Below are 18,192 nucleotides of genomic sequence, written 5' to 3'. Positions count from 1 at the left end.
GAATGAGGAAGACTCCTACCTCTTTTCTAGGCCATGTGATAAGGAAGTCGTGGGAATTAAAATAGACATCATTTGAGAGAGCTGCAGGTGAGGCAGTATTATCAGGGAAGAGTCAGGTCATTTGTTGCTTTATCTATTTTGAGGCTATATTGTTGTAAGCATCTACATTAACAATATAAATGTATTGTATTACATGTTCTTGTTCTATTGTCTCCCATTGCCCCTAATGCTGCTTTTGCCTTAAATTCTATTTCTGATTTTAGATGTCTGCTTGGCTTTCTTTTGGTTCTTAGGTACCTTTCCCCAACTTTTTGTTTTAACTTCTCCTATCCTTTCTTTTAAATGTGTCTCTTGTAGACATTATATTGCTAGATCTTATTTTTTAATATAGTCTGAGACTTCTGTCTTTTCTCTGGTAAATTTGCCATCTTAATTTAAATTTTTTCATTTTTTTCTTTTTGCTAATTTCCTTGAATAAATCAATTTTTCCATAAGTTTGAAAAACATGCATTTTATATTTTTTCTTCCTTTTGTTATTCATAACTTAAGACTCTGACTTGTATTTATTTTTCCTAATTTATGAAACTTATCAACGCTTGTTATCTTCTACCTTCCTAGGACAAATACTTCAACTCTCTCTCCCCGCCCCTTCATTTTCAGTATTTTTAAAATATTGTTTTCCTGCTTTTCATGTTGCCGCTGAGAAGTCTTTTTGGAAAGTTTTTAGCATTTTCTCTATATTAAATATCACTAAGTTTATATATCAACCCTATTTATTTATTACCCTACACACCCTTTCAATGTCAGTCTTTCTTTAAAAGTTCTCACTTGTGTTTTTCATATATCATCTTCCCTCTATTTACCTTTTTCTCTCCGATTAGAACTACCATTATATAAATGGTGTTATTTCTATGTCTAGCCTCCATATATTTTTCATTTTTCTATTTTTCATCTTGTTTCTTCTTAGTGTCTTCTGGAAAAGTTTTTTGACCTGATCTTAGGCTATGTTTTTTTTTGCTGTTTATATCATCTAATGAGTTTATTTCAACTGTATATTGAATACTTGATTCTTTATAACTGTTTCTGCTTCATTATCAGTAACTTCTTCGGGGACATTTATTTAGCTTGTATTCTATTAATTCTTGTCACCTATAACAGGTTATTCAGTTTACTGCCTTTCTAACTGTCTAACGGTTTTTCCCTGTGAGGTCATTTTTCCTCATTGGTATCAATTATCCTGGTGGGTAATGGATGGAGAAAGGGATAGGAGTAATTAAAACCTAGGCCTTAGCTTGTGCCACTCCCAATGAATAGGGAGTCCAATGCTGAATATCCTCATGTGTGTTGCTCTCATCAGAAGGCTATGCCCCTTAGTGAACTTCTCTATACCTTACCTTAGGCCTTGTTCTTTTCTAATAATCTATTTATCTAGCTCTCTGGGTGAAAAGGTCTATGGGAGAAGGTAGGGAGAAACCCTTAAATGCTTGTTGGTTGAGCCAGCACTTACTGGTTTTTAACCTGTATCCCAATAATGTTCCCCTATAAATCTGCTATTGGTGTTGTAGTAGGGCTAATGGGGAAGGCAGTGATCTACTGTGGGCAATGTGGTGGGTAGAAAAGAGCCCACTCAAAATTTCTCTCCAAGTCTACTCCCCATGTTGGGAACCTGGCCTTCCTCTGTCCAGGGCTCTTTCCCTTCTTTATGAAATCATAACCACTTCTGGCCCTCCAGGGTTTTCTGCTGATTTTCTTTTCTTTTTAAAAATATCCAAGGGGAGGGGGAGGTAGACAGGGAAAAAATTTTAAATTATTTCTTCAATTAAAACAATTAATTATTTATTTAATTAAAAATAAAATAAAATAATAAAAAATATCCATTCATTTCATTTCTGAGGCATCTTGGGATTTGGGTTTGGGGCGGTAGATTGTGACACTTTGCCTTTATCTCAGGAGTCATATGATGTCCCTTTTATGACAACCTACCCTAGTGTTTGTTGAAACTTTGTGTTTCTAGTAATATAGAACAGAAGATATTGTTTCTTGAGTTGTCATGGCCATATTCTGCAAATGAAGATGTTTATTCTGAAGAATTATAGGCAGAATGTAAAAGCAAAGAATAGGCAGAACAATGTATAAACAAGAAAGACAGCAAAATAGTCATTTTACTGAAACATTGAAATTTACTTTCAACATGATTGTGTTTAATTTTACAGTCACTTGGGAATCTTCTTAAGCCTGGAAACAAGACAAGAAAATTAATCTATTACAAATTTCTCTTAAATACATTTGTGGGAATGTAGATGATTCATAGGGAAAATAAGAATGCTTCCAGAACTCAAAGTTAAACTAGTAATAATGATATGTAATCTACACTTATATCACCTTAACAAGGTGATATAATGTTTTCCAGGTAGAATGTTTTCCAGGACCAAAATCCGGAAGAGCCAGGCTTGGCAATAGCTTATTATTTATTAGACATTATTCTTATACCTAGAGTTAGAACATAGCCTAAATATTGACAATAGTTATTTCTGTGCATTGACTTGTCTCTATTTTCCAAATTTTTATGATGAACGTGCATTACTTTTGTAATTGAAAAAAAATACTATTTTAACATAATTTTCATAGGGAAATTGTCATAAATACAAACTTGTGCAAAGATATTTGCTGCAGCATTGTTTGTAATGTTGAAAAATATCCAAATTTTTATCAGTAGGAGATACAGTTCAATTAATTATGATAGATCTACACAATAAATATCATGCATACAATAAAAATAATGATGTAAGTCTATATGAACATAGAATTTCAAAGATGTACTGTTATTTGAAACACAAAGCAGGTTAAAAAAAACATATCCAATATGAATTCATTTTTGCACCCATAAAGGAAGTGAACAGAAATTTTTTGAAAAATCTATGCAAGCTTGCCGCTCCAACCTACTTTAAATATTAAGACACATAGATTGAAAGTACATGCATAGGAAAAAAATATCATGCTAACACTAATCAAAAGAAAGCAGGGACCAGGCAAAATGACATAGATGATAGAAGCTTCACTTGTCTCCTCTTGTGAGCACATTGAAGTCGAGACAGAAACACAGAGCAAACAGAAAGCAGAATCACCTGGAGTCTAGAAGAACAGAAACCCTAAAACTAGGGAGAGAAATAAGAAATCATTCTGCAACGGTTAGGTGTAGGAGGAGGTAAACACACAAGGCTGCTTGGTCTCCGGCGGCTGAGTGGGACAGAGGCTATGGCAGCAGCAGCAGCCAGCAGCTACAGATGCCTCTCAAAGGGTCTGTGTCCACAACTGAACTTTGATGGTGGCAGACCTACTTGCTCTGAGCATCAGTGCCAGGTCAGCTGCTCGGGGGACACGAGGGACTTACCAGGGGACACTGAGTTGTCAGAGTGAGGGCTGGAGGTGAGTGAGGCTTTCTATCGGGCAAAAGTATTGGCAGTACCCATCGCTCCTCTCTTGAGTCCTTCCTCCTTCCAGTGTGTGGTGGCAGCACCACCACAGCTGAGAAGTCATCAAACTGGATAACAGAGGTCACTCTGCCCACAGTATTCCCTGAAACTACCTCCCCCAACTCTCGGCCCCACCCAAGCCATATTCAGTTGTATCCTCTGTGAGTCCTGTGCCACTTGCTGAGCAGCGCCAGGACTCACACTGGCGACAGCTGACCTTGGTTTCTGGCGTGCCTTCTTGAGGCAACTATAAGCACAGCATCTGTGGATTGTTTGCTGAATCTTAACCGGTGGTCCTGGAAGGGCACGCTTGCCCTGCAGCTATACCCCTCTCAGGACTGTGCCACTGGACACCTACCACAAAAAGCCGCACTAAATAAGACCAGGAGACTTATGAGTTTTGCTTAGTACATAGAAACAGACCCAGAAAGGCATCCAAAATAGGAAGACAAGGAAGCAGAAACCATATGAGAGAACAGTACAGATACCCAGAAATAATGGAGTCAAGCAATCTCACAGATGCAGAGTTCGAAACACTGGTTATGAAGATGTTCAATGAAATTAAGGGAAGTGTAGATGAACTCAATGAGAACTTTAACAAAGAGATTAAAAAAAAATTAAAAATGGAAATGGAAATAATAAAAGAGAGCCAGTCAGAAATGAAGAATACATTATCTAAGATGAAGACTATATTAGAGGGAATCAACAAACATGGGTAAAAAAGAGGATTGAACCACTGATGTAGAAGATGAGGAAGCCAAGGACACACAATCAGGATGGCAAGAAAAAAGTAATCAAGACTATAATAATAATTTAAGGGCCTATGGGACAAAATTAAGGGTAACAACATCCATGTCACATGGGTACCTGAAAAGGGAGAACAAGAAGTTGAATATATGTTTGAAGAAATAATGATGGAAAACTTCCCTAACCTGGTGAAAGAGATAGACATACAACCCTAGGAAGATCAGAGTCCCCAAAACCAGAAACCCAAAGAGGTCCAGACCAAGACACATCCTATTAAAATGCCAAAGGTTAAATATAAAGAGAGAATCTTAAAAGCAGCAAGAGAAAAGCAATTGTTTAACTACAAGTGAGCACCCATAAGATTGATAGCTGATTTCTCAGAAGAAACTTTGCAGGACAGAAAGGCTTGGCACAAAATATTCAAAGTGTCGAAAACCCAGGATCCATAGCCAAGAATACTTTATTTAGCAAAGCTATAATTTAGAGTTGAAGGATAGGTAAAGAGCTTCCCAGACAAAAATAAGCTAAAGGAATTCATCAACACCAAGCCAGTAATACAGGAATTGATAGAGGGTCTTCTTTAAGAAGAAAAAACATGTATCAAAAACAGGAATAAAGAATGGTAATAACTGCATTCCTATCAACAAGTATCGCAAATGGAGAAGAATTAAGTGCTCCAACCAAAAGATAGGGAAATTGAATGGGTAAGAAAACAAGACCCCTACATATGCTGCCTACAAGAGATTCACTTTAGATTAGAAGACACACACAGACTAAAAGGAAGGGGATGGAAAAAGATATTGCCTTGATGGACCTACAGGGTATTGCACTGAATGTAGTAAGTCAGATAAAGACCACATGGTTTCATGTATATGTGGAATCTAAAAAAAATCAATGGAAACAAACTAACATATACAGAGAATATTTTGAGAGCTACTAGCTGGGAGGGAAATTTAGAGAGGATGGTGAAAAATGGCAAAGGAATTAAGAAGTACAAATGGATAGATACAAAATAGTCATGGAGGTATAAAGCATAGCATAAGGAAAATAGTCAACAATGTTGTAAAAAATATGTAAAGGAGAAGGGGATACCTGATTTAGTGGGGTAACCACTTTGTGAGTTATATAGATCTCTAATTAGTATGCTGTACAACTGAAACTAGTATATTATTGTATGGCAAGTATAATTGAAAAAAAAACCATTGAATTGTACAATGTAAATATGAGCAACTAATTGTCTATTACACTTCAGTAAAGCTCAGCAAGAAAAAAGGAAAGCAGGAGTAGCTGTAGTAATTTCAGACAGAGCAGACTTCAGAGCAAGGCATTATCAGGGGTAAAAGGCTATCACACCATCTCACACCTGTTAGAATAGCTATTTTCAACAGGATAAGAAATAACAAGTATTGGAGAGGATGCGAAGAAAAAGGAACCCTTATACATTGCTGGTGGGACTGCAAATTTGTACAGCCACTATGGAAAACAGTATGGAGATTCCTCAAAAAACTAAGAATTGACCTACCATGTGACCTACCTCTACTGCTTGGTCTCCGGCAGTAGATATTTGCACACCAATGTTCATAGCAGCATTATTCACATTGGCCAGGACATAGAAACAACCTAAGTGTCCTACAATAGACTATTGGATAAAGAAGATCTGGTGCATATATACAATAGAATATTACTGAGCTATAAGAAGAGATGAAATACGGCCATTTGCAACAACATAGATGGACCTTGAGCTAATCATACTAAGCGAAGTAAGCCAGACAGACAAAGGTGAAAACCACATATCACTTATATGTGAGGTATAAATCTAAAAGCAACAAACAAACAGAAACTCATGGATGTGGACAACAGACTAGTAGTTACCAGAAGTAGGGAGAAAGGGAAGAGGTAGATGGGATAAAAGGAGTCGAATATATGGTGACAGAAAGAAATCTAACTATTGGCATCGAACATACAATGCAAAATATATATGATTTACTTTTGAATTTTACACTTGAAACTTACTGGATTTTGTTAACCAGTGTCACCATAATAAAAGAAAATGGGCAGGGGTATTACATAATAATAAAGGGGTCAATACTTCAAGATGACATAATAATCCTTAATGTTTGCCTAATAACAGAATATCAAGCTCCAGGGGGCAAAAACTGATAGTATGGCAAGGAAGAACTAGATGAATCCACTCTTCTAGTTAGAGACTTTTAACACTCTCTGTCAGAAATAGACAGATCCAGCTGGCAGAAAATCATTAAGGATATAAGATAACTCAATAGCACTATCAATCAACTGCATATAATTGACATCTCTAGACTATTTTATCCAACAGCAACAGATTGCACATTCTTTTCAAGCTCACATGGAACGTTCACCAAGGCAAACTACATTTTGGGCCATAAAACACCTACCTTAACAAATTTAAAAGAATAAAAATCATGCAATATCTACTCTCAGACCACAATGGAATTAAATTTGAAATCAATAATAAAAAGATAGCTGTAAAGTTTAAAAATATATGGAAATTAAACACACTTCTAAATAACTCGGGTCAATGAAGGAATCTCAAGAGAAATTTTAAAAATATCAAATAAAAATGAAAATAGAACTTAACAAAATTTGTGGGATGTAGCAAAAGCAGTGCTTAGAAGGACATGTATAGCATTTAATACACATATTAGAGAAGAAAAAAGATCTTAAATCAAAAATCTAAGCTCCTATCTTAGGAAACTAGAAAAGAAGAGCAAATTAAATCATAAGAAAGCAGAAGAAAAGAAACAATAAGAATTAGAGCAAAAGTCAATAGAGAAAATCAACAAATTTAATTGAGCACCTTGTATTTTATCTAGCAACCTTACTCCTCAACCATGAATTTATTTAGTTTAGAGTTTCATGAATAATTAAAGTACAAACCAAATGTGTAGGAATAATAACAGCAAATTCAGGATAGCAAGAAGGAAAAAACGCCATCAGCAGTACACAGGAAAATTCACTCTTATGTGTATTTGTATTATATATTTTTAATTTTTGGTTTTTGGGTTTTTCCTTTTTTTAAGTGTTTAATTTATTAGAATTAGTGTTGCATATGCAGATTTTTTTATTACTATGCTTTTGTCTGAAATATTTTTAAAATCTTCAATAGCCCTCTAAAGTCCAGAGAACCTAAAATAAATTACAAACACCCTCCTGGCTTCTCTGATCTTGCTTACCTCTCTAATCTTGCCACTTCCAGTTTGTACCTATCAGTCTGGCCATGCTGACCAATTTTCCTTAAAAGACCTCCAAGCCTTTGCCATTCACCCACCCCACCCCCATTACCTCCCACCTCCCTCTTGTTATTAAGTCTCCACTCAATTCTCAATATCTTTAGGAAAACTTCTCTAGCACTTTATGTCTGCGTTGGGTACTTCTTGTACTTTCAGAACATACAGTACTTTCACCATCACCACTTATTCACACCATGTTGGAATTGCTGACCCTCTTTTTTCTGTATCTTCCATTAGAAAACAAACTCCAAAAGTATAGAGACCATACCTCACTTACCCTGACATTCTGGTCTTTGCCTAGTGCCTGGAATTAAAAGGCCCTCAATAAATATTTACAGTAGGAATTAACTGACAATAAACTGGTTTACTTAACATTTTTGAGGCATGCTAAAATTTTATTTTTAACGTGAACCCTGTTTTATAATCAGTATTTAGATAGAATTATAAAATCTTGCCATCCAATAGTATGTAGGTTAGAAATTAGTACCTGGAATAAAATTCTCTTCAGTCATTCTGATTAGAAAGTTGGGGTTCGACATGGTCTGTCACCTAAGCTAGGTCTTGCTTTTATTGTTTAGGATTAGCTCATAGTGTTCTTTAGATTGTACAAACTATTCTTAGGCATGTGCGGTAAAGTTCTTAAAATTGCTTTTTATTTTTAAAATTCAGATTTGAGGAAGACGAGGTGTTGTAGGTGTTACAAAAAAAAGGGGGGGGGGTTGTAAAATGACAAGGTCCTTGCAATCTGTGAGGTCAACCAAGGGTTGCCTTGCCTAAAAAATAAATAAATAAAAATTCAAATTTGATGACTATAGTAGACATTATTCTGTTGTATGGTAAGTATGTACTGATACCACTTGAATTTGTAGAATCTGATAAAAAAAAATGTCATTGTTACCTATCATTTCTTCTTGGATGGCTCTTTTGCTTCATTTTCCTTAGAGTCCACGTGCTGCTAACTAGATTGTGGTTTACTAATGGTTCCTAACCCTATATGTAAAAACCAATACATTATATCTTAATAAAATAATGTAACTTTCATTATCACACAAAAATTATATGCCAAAATATTAGCAATGGTATTATCCCTGAATGGTAGTGGTCAGAAATTATTTTTTAACATTCTTTGTCATTCTTTCTTATGTTTTATGTGTTTTCTGAAAAATTTTTGGTAAAAATATATCAAGTTTATACTCAGAAAAATACAGTTTTTTTTTTAAAATAAAAAATGATACATTTAAATTATTTAGGAAACAAATTTTAAGTAGAATGGCAGATGGTTAGTATGAGAACAAGAAACATAGGGTCAGAGAGGAGTCTGGAGAAACAGCATGCTGTGTAGCCAGCATAACTGTCCAGTTTGCTTGTTAGGTACATCTTAACAGTGGAGGTGAATCCAAATCGTAATTTTATGTCACAGCCATTGTTGGTACATAAATAGCTTCTTCTGCCCTGATTCTGAATTTACTAGCCAACACTACAATTTATGATTTGTGTCCTAAGTAGTTTTTCCCCTCCTTAGGGAAAATGCTTAACAAGTCAAGGCAAGCATCTGAACTATTCATTTTCAAGTGTGCAAACTTCCTACTAAGACCATCTCTTAGGGAAATAAAGGATTATGATGTATCACCCTATGTACCAGCTTTCTCTACCTATAGAGAAAGATTTGAATACTGAAAGATAGGCATTATGTGTATCTGTGTGCTTATGTGTTACAGAGGCATAGGGTGAATGACAGAGAAATGGCAGATCCCATCATTCTGACCTAACATTTGTATACTGTTTGGTAAGACTTGTCATATCAGATGGTCTTTACCACAGTGAGAGAAAAAATATTTAAACAATTTAGCTTAAGGTAAATTTCGTATGTCTAAAGTATGGCCTATAGAACTTGTTTGAAATTCTGGTTCTGCCTCAGCTTCCTATTCTCTAAAATGCTTACTGTATTTACCTCACTAGGATGGTTGTGAGGTTTAAATTTGGTATTAGAGTCACTGTGAGAATCATCACACAATCATGAAGTGTTACTGTTATTACTATTATTTAACCAATAGTAGTACTTCCCGTGATGGAAATTCCAGCACATATCCTACAACTTGGAAAGCTTCCTCTGCCCTAAGAGAGTCCTGTTGAAAATGGTTCTTTTGATGGTTGTTATCTTTTGTAATTCCTCAGGAGTTCCTCACCCCCTGCTTTAATTATTGCTTCTTTGGGGACAAAAACATAGACCTATCCATTCATTATTGAACTTTTTGAATATCTCTAATGGGCCAGGCAAAGTGTCAGACCTCTGAGGATACAATGAGACAGATGTATTAACAGATACTTATAATACATATAGTAAATACAATGGTAGAGTAATAAACTTAGGATATTATCGGAGTGCAGAGAAATGGCATGTAAGGGCAATAGGGAGAGTTATTAAAGGCTTTCCTGAGGGGAAAAATGTATAAACTAAATAATTCAGTAACATTTTTGGCTTCAACAATTCCTGACTAATTAAGGATGATTGAAACTATAAGGCCATTTTATTGCTCACTTAAAAAAGCCCAGAGGCAAGTATACTCAGGGTTGTTTTAGGAACTGGACGTCATTAAGGACAGAGTTTTACTTATCTCTCTCCTCTGTAATTCTTGGTGTATTATTATCTTTTTGTCCCATGGTTATCACCTCAGTGTTGTGAAAGATGACAGTAACATCAAGCATCACATAACACATCGAGGCGGGTAGAGAAACTTTAGTTTTTGTCACTCCTATTGGAAACAAGAAGAAAGGGAACTGGGAAGTAGGGAGGTTTTTGTTTATTTTAGTGTGTGTTTGTTTGTTTGTTTTTTAGGAGATAAAGCAAAAGCAGGAATGCACTATTGGCCCTGGATCTTTGTGCATATTATTCCTTCTGTCTAGCATTCATGATCTCTCGAACTCTTCCCACATATTGTATCGGTGCCTATAGTACCTGGCACATCATTAGTAGTCAGTAAATATTCTTGAAAGGAAAGCAGGCAGAGCAAAAGTAGTGACAATTGAACACAGCAGGCAACTAATCTCCCCAAAACATATTGTCTAAAATCAGAGGAGGTTAGTAATGAGGCAATAATACAGAATGGTAAGTGCTAGCATAGTGTTAATTATAAAATGGATTGGGAGCACATAGGAGGAGTCAGAGAAGACAACTCAGAAAGTGATTGTTTTAACTGAGAGCTAAAGAGTGGTAGAAACAACAACCCAGAGGGAAAGAAAGTCTCTTAGTTTGTACTTTAATTGCCACAAAGTAAAATAAACGTAATCTATTTTTTGGGGAGGAAGGACTTTGGAGAGATTCTAGTGAGAAAAAAAGAGGAGTATGGTAAATAATAATTGATCATATAGTGCCCATTATTACTAATTTAAGATGTCTTAAAATTGATATATTCAGTATTCTATATTTAGTGAAAATTGCAAAATCCAAGACTTCAATTCTATTTCCTATAATATCTTAAATTTTTTTTCACTGTTTTCAGCATTCTTATTCTGAACAATGATACATTTAAATTATTTAGGAAACAAATTTTAAGTAGAATGGCAGATGGTTAGTATGAGAACAAGAAACATAGGGTCGGAGAGGAGTCTGGAGAAACAGCATGCTGTGTAGCCTAAGTCTAAGTGTATCCCGGGATATAAGCACTTAGTTTACCTCAGATTGGGCCTAGATATGACAACTTAAGGTATGTTACTGAGCCATGAGGTAGACAAAGACATTCTACTATGGTCTTTCTAATACTTCCAGTAATAAACCCCTCAGGGTGGAATTCAAAGTGGACCTATGTAGTGTTGGACTAGATTTCATGGTATTATAACTGGTTTCTTTGTTTATTTTATATTATTTCAGTGGTGATATCTGCAGACCTATGGAGAGAAACACTAAATGACTAATACTTTTGGTAACTCCCTAATGCTGCAAGAGTTAGGGAAACAAAAGTTACATGACCAAAGGCCCGATTTTCAGAGTGCTCTCCCTTCCCTTGACTTACTGTGATTGAATGGTTGCAAGAGATTTTCTGAAGGTGGACTGGACATCTAACTGGAGCAGCATAGGAATAGCTGGGTACCCACCCAGCTTGGCCCAGAGTGAATTTATTGATGTTTTCTCTTCTATTGGGTAGCTTGAAGTGGACTGATCAGCATTCCAGATGGCTTCCATGTGGTCTTCTTGTCTAAAGAATCAGAGGGCACTGACTGGAAGCGCCAAACTCTCTTGGTCTACATAGCCAATCAAAATACATGATTCTTATTCTCCCCTCTTTTCTTTACCACCACCCTGTCCTATAATGTCCTCCCCTGTACTGAGGAATGTTTGCTATACTCACTTTGACTGAGAAATGGATTAAAACAGCAGAATTTGCTGAAGTAGCTCTTTTTTCCTTCCCCTAACGCTGCATTTTCATGACTTTACTTAGTAATCCATTTTAAAACTACCTTCTTAGCTTCCTGGAGTATGCAGACCATTTCCAGTCTATTTTTCCCCCCAGAAACAATCTTTCCCCACTTCTTTACCAAACTCCTACCTTCTTTAAAACAAACAAACAAAAAAAAGTAATACATCTAAATTTCTTCACTGTGTATTCATTTCTTAGTAAGGAAGACGCAGCTTCATTTTTTTTAAAGGAACTCAAAATTAGATATTAAATATTTAAGTAAAAAAAAATATATAAATAAGCCTCTTGCTAAATTAGCTAAGAGAGTTAATGCTCCTTTAGACTCTCCATGTACCATATCAAAATTGTAGGGAAGGGGAAGCTCTTAGGCAGAAAAAAAATCATTAGGTCCCACATATCATGCAAAGAAAGTTTAATGTCAATTTTTCCTATGACATACCTAAGTTTCTTGAATTTTTCAAGTTTTCTGTCTTCTATTAATAGCTCTAGGAATGGTTGTTGAGCAAATTTGGTAGGGGCAGGTATCTGGTTTTCATTGATGATCAAAGGGATAGGTTGACTAAGATTCAATTTATGCATCTCTCGGAGCTAAAAATAAATAAAAAGGAAACAATGAAAAGAACGGTCCAGAGTCTTTAAGATCTTCTGAGCCAACCCAAGCTAACCTATAACTCTTCCTTTTTTTGGATTTGCAAATCTGCTTTCTATATCATCTTTCTCCCTTCCTCCAACCACTCCTCAACTCCACCCTACTCCAACACACAGTTTCAGAGGTGGCAGCTATGATATATATAAACCTTGGTCCTGTGTAAGCTCTGGACATAGCCTTCTCATTTCCTAGCTGTGTGACTTTGAGCTAGTTGCTAATTTTTATCTGTACCTCTTTCTCCTCATTACTAAGGAAAAGATGATAACACAGGGTTGTTGTGAGAATTATATAATATACATGGAAACACTTCATAAATTGTGAAGCACTATGCAAACGTAATGATAGCTAACATGTAGTGAATATATACTGAATGTCATATGCCTTCTATATATTAATTCGTTTGATATTTACAACAACCACATGAGATGGGTTCTTTTATTATCCTTTTCTTACAGATGGGGATCTGGAACTCAGAAAATTTAAGTGGCTTGCCCAGGGCCTCTTAGCTAGTATGTAATGACGCTGATTTGAACCCAATCTGGTAGCAGAACCAACCTTTAGACCATTACTCTGACTCATTGTAAGATATTTATTTATTTCTACCCTCTTCTCTGATTTGCTTTTTTCCTTTCCTCCTTTAATGCCTTGATACCCACCTTATCATCTAGATTATGGCTTTTCTAGACCTTAGATCCATATTCATCCTCTGAAACACCCTTGACATTGGTTCTTGCTAGACAGCTCATGACACTGCCAACTCATCTTGCTTTATTCCACTTACATTGGCCATATTTTTCAAACCAAAAATTATCAGAAATATCTATTTTATTCATCAAAGAACTTTACTATTTAAAACGTAACTTCTGGAAAATTCAAATATCTGATTTTAACCAAGCTATGATAAGTCTCTGTACCTTCTAAAGTAGCAAGTAAACTGTTTTCGTTAAATTAAGTGAAAGAAAAGGATATAAAATGTTCCTAGATCTCCAAGATTGTTCCAGAACTACATGCTAGAACATGTAATGGGAGTATGTAATCCCAGAGCAAAGAACTCTAATCTTAGCTCTATAGTTTTTGGAAGGTTGCTATCATTCCCAAAAGCATACTGATGGTTATCTTAGAGGAGTCTCTGAGACATAGTGAGTGGATTGTCAGAGTTTAACAAGATCTAGGCCTGGTGCTATGTAAGCAAGTTAAATAAGTCCTTACCTCCGTTCTTGTAAACTCATCATATTAAAACTTGCTTTCTGATAGTTGTGAGGTTATAACTACCATGAATCAGTTGGAGAGTAGTGACTTCAAGAGGTTTCATATTTAGAGGCTGGTAAGTACAGGTTGACTAGGAATGAGTTGAGCATTTCTGGAGGTCTCTCCTATTCTAATCTTTTTCTCATCTAGAGAATCCAGTCAGTATTCCTGTTGTAAATTTAGGAGTTTCACTGAAGTCATAGTGTAGTGGTTTGAGTGGTGAACCTCTCAGAAGATATGTTCACCCAGAACCTGTGAGTATGACCTTATTTGGAAAAAAAGCCTTTATGGATGTAATTAAATTAAGGATCTTAAAATGAGATCATTCTGGATTAACCAGGTGGTTCCTAAAACCATGACACATGGTTTCGTAAGAGACAGAAGAGAAGGCGTAAGATACACTGGGAAGAAGGCCATGGGAAGTCTGGAGGCAGAGATTGGAGTTATGTAGCTATAAGTCAAGGAATGCCAAGGATTGTCTACAAGCCACCAGAATCTAGGAGAGAGACTTGCAATAAATTTCTCAGAGCCTCCAAAAGGAACCAGCCCCGCCTTAATTTTACAAACTGGCCTCCAGAACTGTAAGAAAATACTTTTTTGTTGTTTTAAGCCATCAAGTTGTGGTAAATCTTTACAGCAGCCCTAGGAAACCAATATACATGGTACCTCCAGGTAAATGTTATTTTCAAAGCTTACCACTTTTATTTTTCTTAACACACTGAGGAAAGGGAATAGAAAACAGATTACCTGTCTAAATAAGAATATCATTTTCTTCAGGCACTTATTCCGTTCCTGTTCTAGAGATTTCTGCTTCTCGGTCCAGACCCCCATCACCTTTTTCTGGTAGTCATCAATTCTGCTCAGCATTATATAGAGGTTCTGGGTCTCATAACCTTTTCCACTGTATTGAATGGCTTGTAATCGTTTGATTATGTTGTTTCTTGAAAAAATTAACAAGAATTGGATTAATATAATCACTAGCCTTAGTTACTCCAATTCTCATCTCATCCTTAGTAAGCAGAGAAAGCTGGGATAGGGGTGAAAGGTTTGCTTAATGAGATTTTAATCTAGTTCTCTGTATGACTAAAATTTAAAAAATCAGTCAAATTTTCATTAACTGTTCAAAGAGTTTAGTGTTATAATAGTGTCGTTTATTCTTAATACATTAAAATTTTAGTGTTGGTATATAGGAGGTACATAATACAGTTATGAAAAATACAGAGTCCTTGCCTTCAAAACACTTACAAGCAAGAATAGGAGACCAATAAATTAACTGTCAAAAAAAAGAATGAAATAAATACTAAAAAGAAATGTAAACATGCTGTTTGAGTAAATAGGAACACATAATTAATTTTAATAAGAGGAATAAAGAAGGCCTGTTGAACAGGATCTTGAGGAATAGTCATAAAAATGTACTCTCTCTCCTATAATGTATACCACCATGTTTGGGCCTTCTAAACAGCTGGTGTTTTCCCATCCTCATTCTATAGGAGAGGAAAAGGAATCTAGGCAAAGTTGAATAATTTTCTAAAGTCACATAATTAATAGCAGATTTGGAAAGTAAACCCAGATCTTCTCTCTTTCCACAATACCAATTTGTCTCAAAGTGTGGACTCTGATCACCTGGACTGAATCATTTGTGGGGGAGGTACTTATTGAAAATGCAGATTCCAGGGTCCTCCAGCAGACCTTTTGAATCAAAATCTTGGTGGTAGGCTTCAGGATCTATGTTTTAAGTGGAATTACAGGTAAATTTTACTGTCACTGAAGGGGATAAAGAATTCCAGGTTGAGGGAATACTATATACAAGTGCAAGAACATGAAAATTATATTTTGGGAGTAGTGAGTAGTCTGGAACTTTTAGACCAGATAAAATCTGGGAGGAGCCTGGAATGGCTGGATTATGAAAGGCCTTAAAAGTCATATTCAGGAGTTTGGGTTTTTGGGGGGGAAGGTAGGCAATGGGAACCCATTGAAGATGTTTTTCTGAATATATGTATTTTACATACATATACACACAGAGAATAACTCTTAGCACTCTTGTGGGTCATAATTAATAGCTTAGAACCTACTGTAAATGTGGATCATTTAATACTTAAATATATCAACTTTCGGAATTAATGTAGTATTTTTTAACTAAATTATTTTCTAATAGCCGTGAGTTTTTTCCATATTCTGAATGTGATTTTTATTTTTATTTTTTCACTCTTATAACCATTTTTATTACATGTATTTTTAACCACTTCCCTACATGCGTTACAGAATTCCTATCATACCCATTCCCATAAATAATGTTGTTCCCAATGAAGTAAGTATAACCATCTTTTATACTATTCAAAAATAGTTAATGTTATTATACGTTTTATTTTCTCTCCCACATAATGTTAGAATCTTCTTGACCTAGCCATCCTTGTTATGGAATCTTTAATCTATCAATATTTTATTGTTACACCTATTGCTGTTTTGATTATTATAACATTTAATATGAAAGAAGAGCTTTCTGAATAAAATGAATTGATTCTTGATGGGATTAAAAGTACATTTGTATAAGTTAAGTATTGTAAAAATGTTGATCTATATAATTCCGTTTTCAAATGATTTTACTGAAACAGGCCAGATCATGTCACTAGGTCTTCAAAATCTCCAATAAATCTAAACAAACAAATTGCCATATAAAAATTGAGAAAGTTGTCAATGAACTCTCTTCCAAAAGTAGTAAGCCTATATAATAATATAGGTGAAATCTGCCAAACCTTAAAAGAATAGCAAATTTTACTACTAAATTGTTCCTGAGCATAGAAAAAGATAAGGTTCCACATTTTTAATGATATAAGCTTAAAAGTATATCCAAATTTGACAAAAGAAGTAAATCAGCAATCAACTTAATAATTAATATCAATGCAAAATATAAAAAAATAAAAAACCCTAAATAAAATGTGAGCAAACAAATTCCATAACACATTCAAAGGATACACTAAGGATGAATAGGATTTATTCCAGGAATGCAATGAAGGTTTGTTTGTTTGTTTGTTTGTTTATTTTAATTTTTAATTCTTTAATGTCACTGCATATTTGACCCCTTTTACCCCATCTACCTCCCTCCTCCCCCTCCCCCTATGATGGTTTATTACAATTAATCATAGTAATAGTTCTGAGGAGAAAACCAAATTTTCTTTAATACACATGAAAATGACATGCTGAAATTACATTTAACAAAATGTGATTTAACAAATTTAATAAAACAATTAAATAGAGGAGCAAATGGATACTTTAATATGATAAAATGTACTCTGACTCAAATGCCAGTATATTTCTTACTGGCAAATACTAGAAAGATGTTCACTATCACCATTATCTTTTTAACCAATTTATACTTATTTTTAATAATTAGAAATGAAAGGACTTACATTTTAGCAATCTGAGTTACACAGGAATGCAGGAAATAACAAAAAAAATAAATAAAATTGACTAAGGTTAAGGATATTTTGCAACTTTTTCAGAAAGGAGAATACAAACGTAAGTGACCCTTTTAAACACTCTTGAATATGAAATTTGTTATAAAAAATAATACAGGGCCATGGAAAGGCACTCACAGCTGTTACTCAGGGCGATCAAATGAATAAAGATGGCCTTGTCTATACCCGGAGGTACTAACCAATTTGGGTAGTCAAGAGACAGATGCTTAAAAATGGGAAAATCTAAATGTAAAAATTTATTTGTAGGTGATGATTATATACTTGAAAAATTTCAATTGAAAAACTTTCACATGCTTAAATACAGTAAGATGGCTGCATACAAAATTGATATAGAGAAATCTGGCCTTCATTTATGCAAATAATGAGTTAGAAGACATAGAAGAATGTCCATTTACAATAATAGCAGCAAAAATAAAAACTACCAGGATATACACTTATGGAAGAATATGCAAGAGCTAAATGAAAACTTTAAAATGCTCCTGAAGGATACGCGCACACACATAGCCTGAACAAAAAGAAAATATACCATATTTTTTCATAGGAAGACTATTAGTAAAGATAAGCTAGGTTTTGCTATTTTAACAAATAACTCCCAAATCTCAGTGGCTAAAAATAAAATTTTACTCATACTGCAAATCCATCAGGGCTTGATATGGAGAGCTTCATTGTATACTCTAAGGAACACAGGCTAACAGAACAGGCATTACCTTGAACATCGTAAGTTATAATGCCAGAGGAAAAGGAGACTCTGGAGGGTCTCAAACCAGCAACGACAAGCTCAGCACAGAAATGACACACATCAATTCTGCCTACATCTCATTAGCAAATATTATAAAATAGTACTAATGACTACCACAAAGACTCAGCATCATAAAAATTAAACTATAATAAATAACATGGAATAGAAGTGACTCA

At 34.9% G+C, this 18,192-nt stretch overlaps 2 protein-coding genes across 3 annotated transcripts in view; one reads left to right on the top strand and one right to left on the bottom strand.

The window, feature by feature from the left end:
* LARP4 (La ribonucleoprotein 4) overlaps positions 1-18,192 on the top strand; it is a 144,122-nt gene that overhangs the window by 21,124 nt on the left and 104,806 nt on the right. The window lies entirely within an intron of this gene.
* Positions 1-18,192, bottom strand: part of FAM186A (family with sequence similarity 186 member A) — an 81,194-nt gene that overhangs the window by 20,625 nt on the left and 42,377 nt on the right. Inside the window, exons 5-7 of the mRNA XM_036235863.1 lie at positions 14,549-14,741; positions 12,344-12,492; positions 11,500-11,682 (exon numbers count right to left, since the gene is read on the bottom strand). Coding sequence (XP_036091756.1) covers positions 11,500-11,682; positions 12,344-12,492; positions 14,549-14,741 — 525 coding nt within the window. The remainder of the gene's footprint in view (positions 1-11,499; positions 11,683-12,343; positions 12,493-14,548; positions 14,742-18,192) is intronic.

Source organism: Rousettus aegyptiacus, unplaced genomic scaffold, assembly GCF_014176215.1.
Source record: "Rousettus aegyptiacus isolate mRouAeg1 unplaced genomic scaffold, mRouAeg1.p scaffold_m13_p_2, whole genome shotgun sequence".
NCBI classification, from domain to species: domain Eukaryota; kingdom Metazoa; phylum Chordata; class Mammalia; order Chiroptera; family Pteropodidae; genus Rousettus; species Rousettus aegyptiacus.
This window is presented reverse-complemented; position numbering and strand designations above follow the sequence as displayed.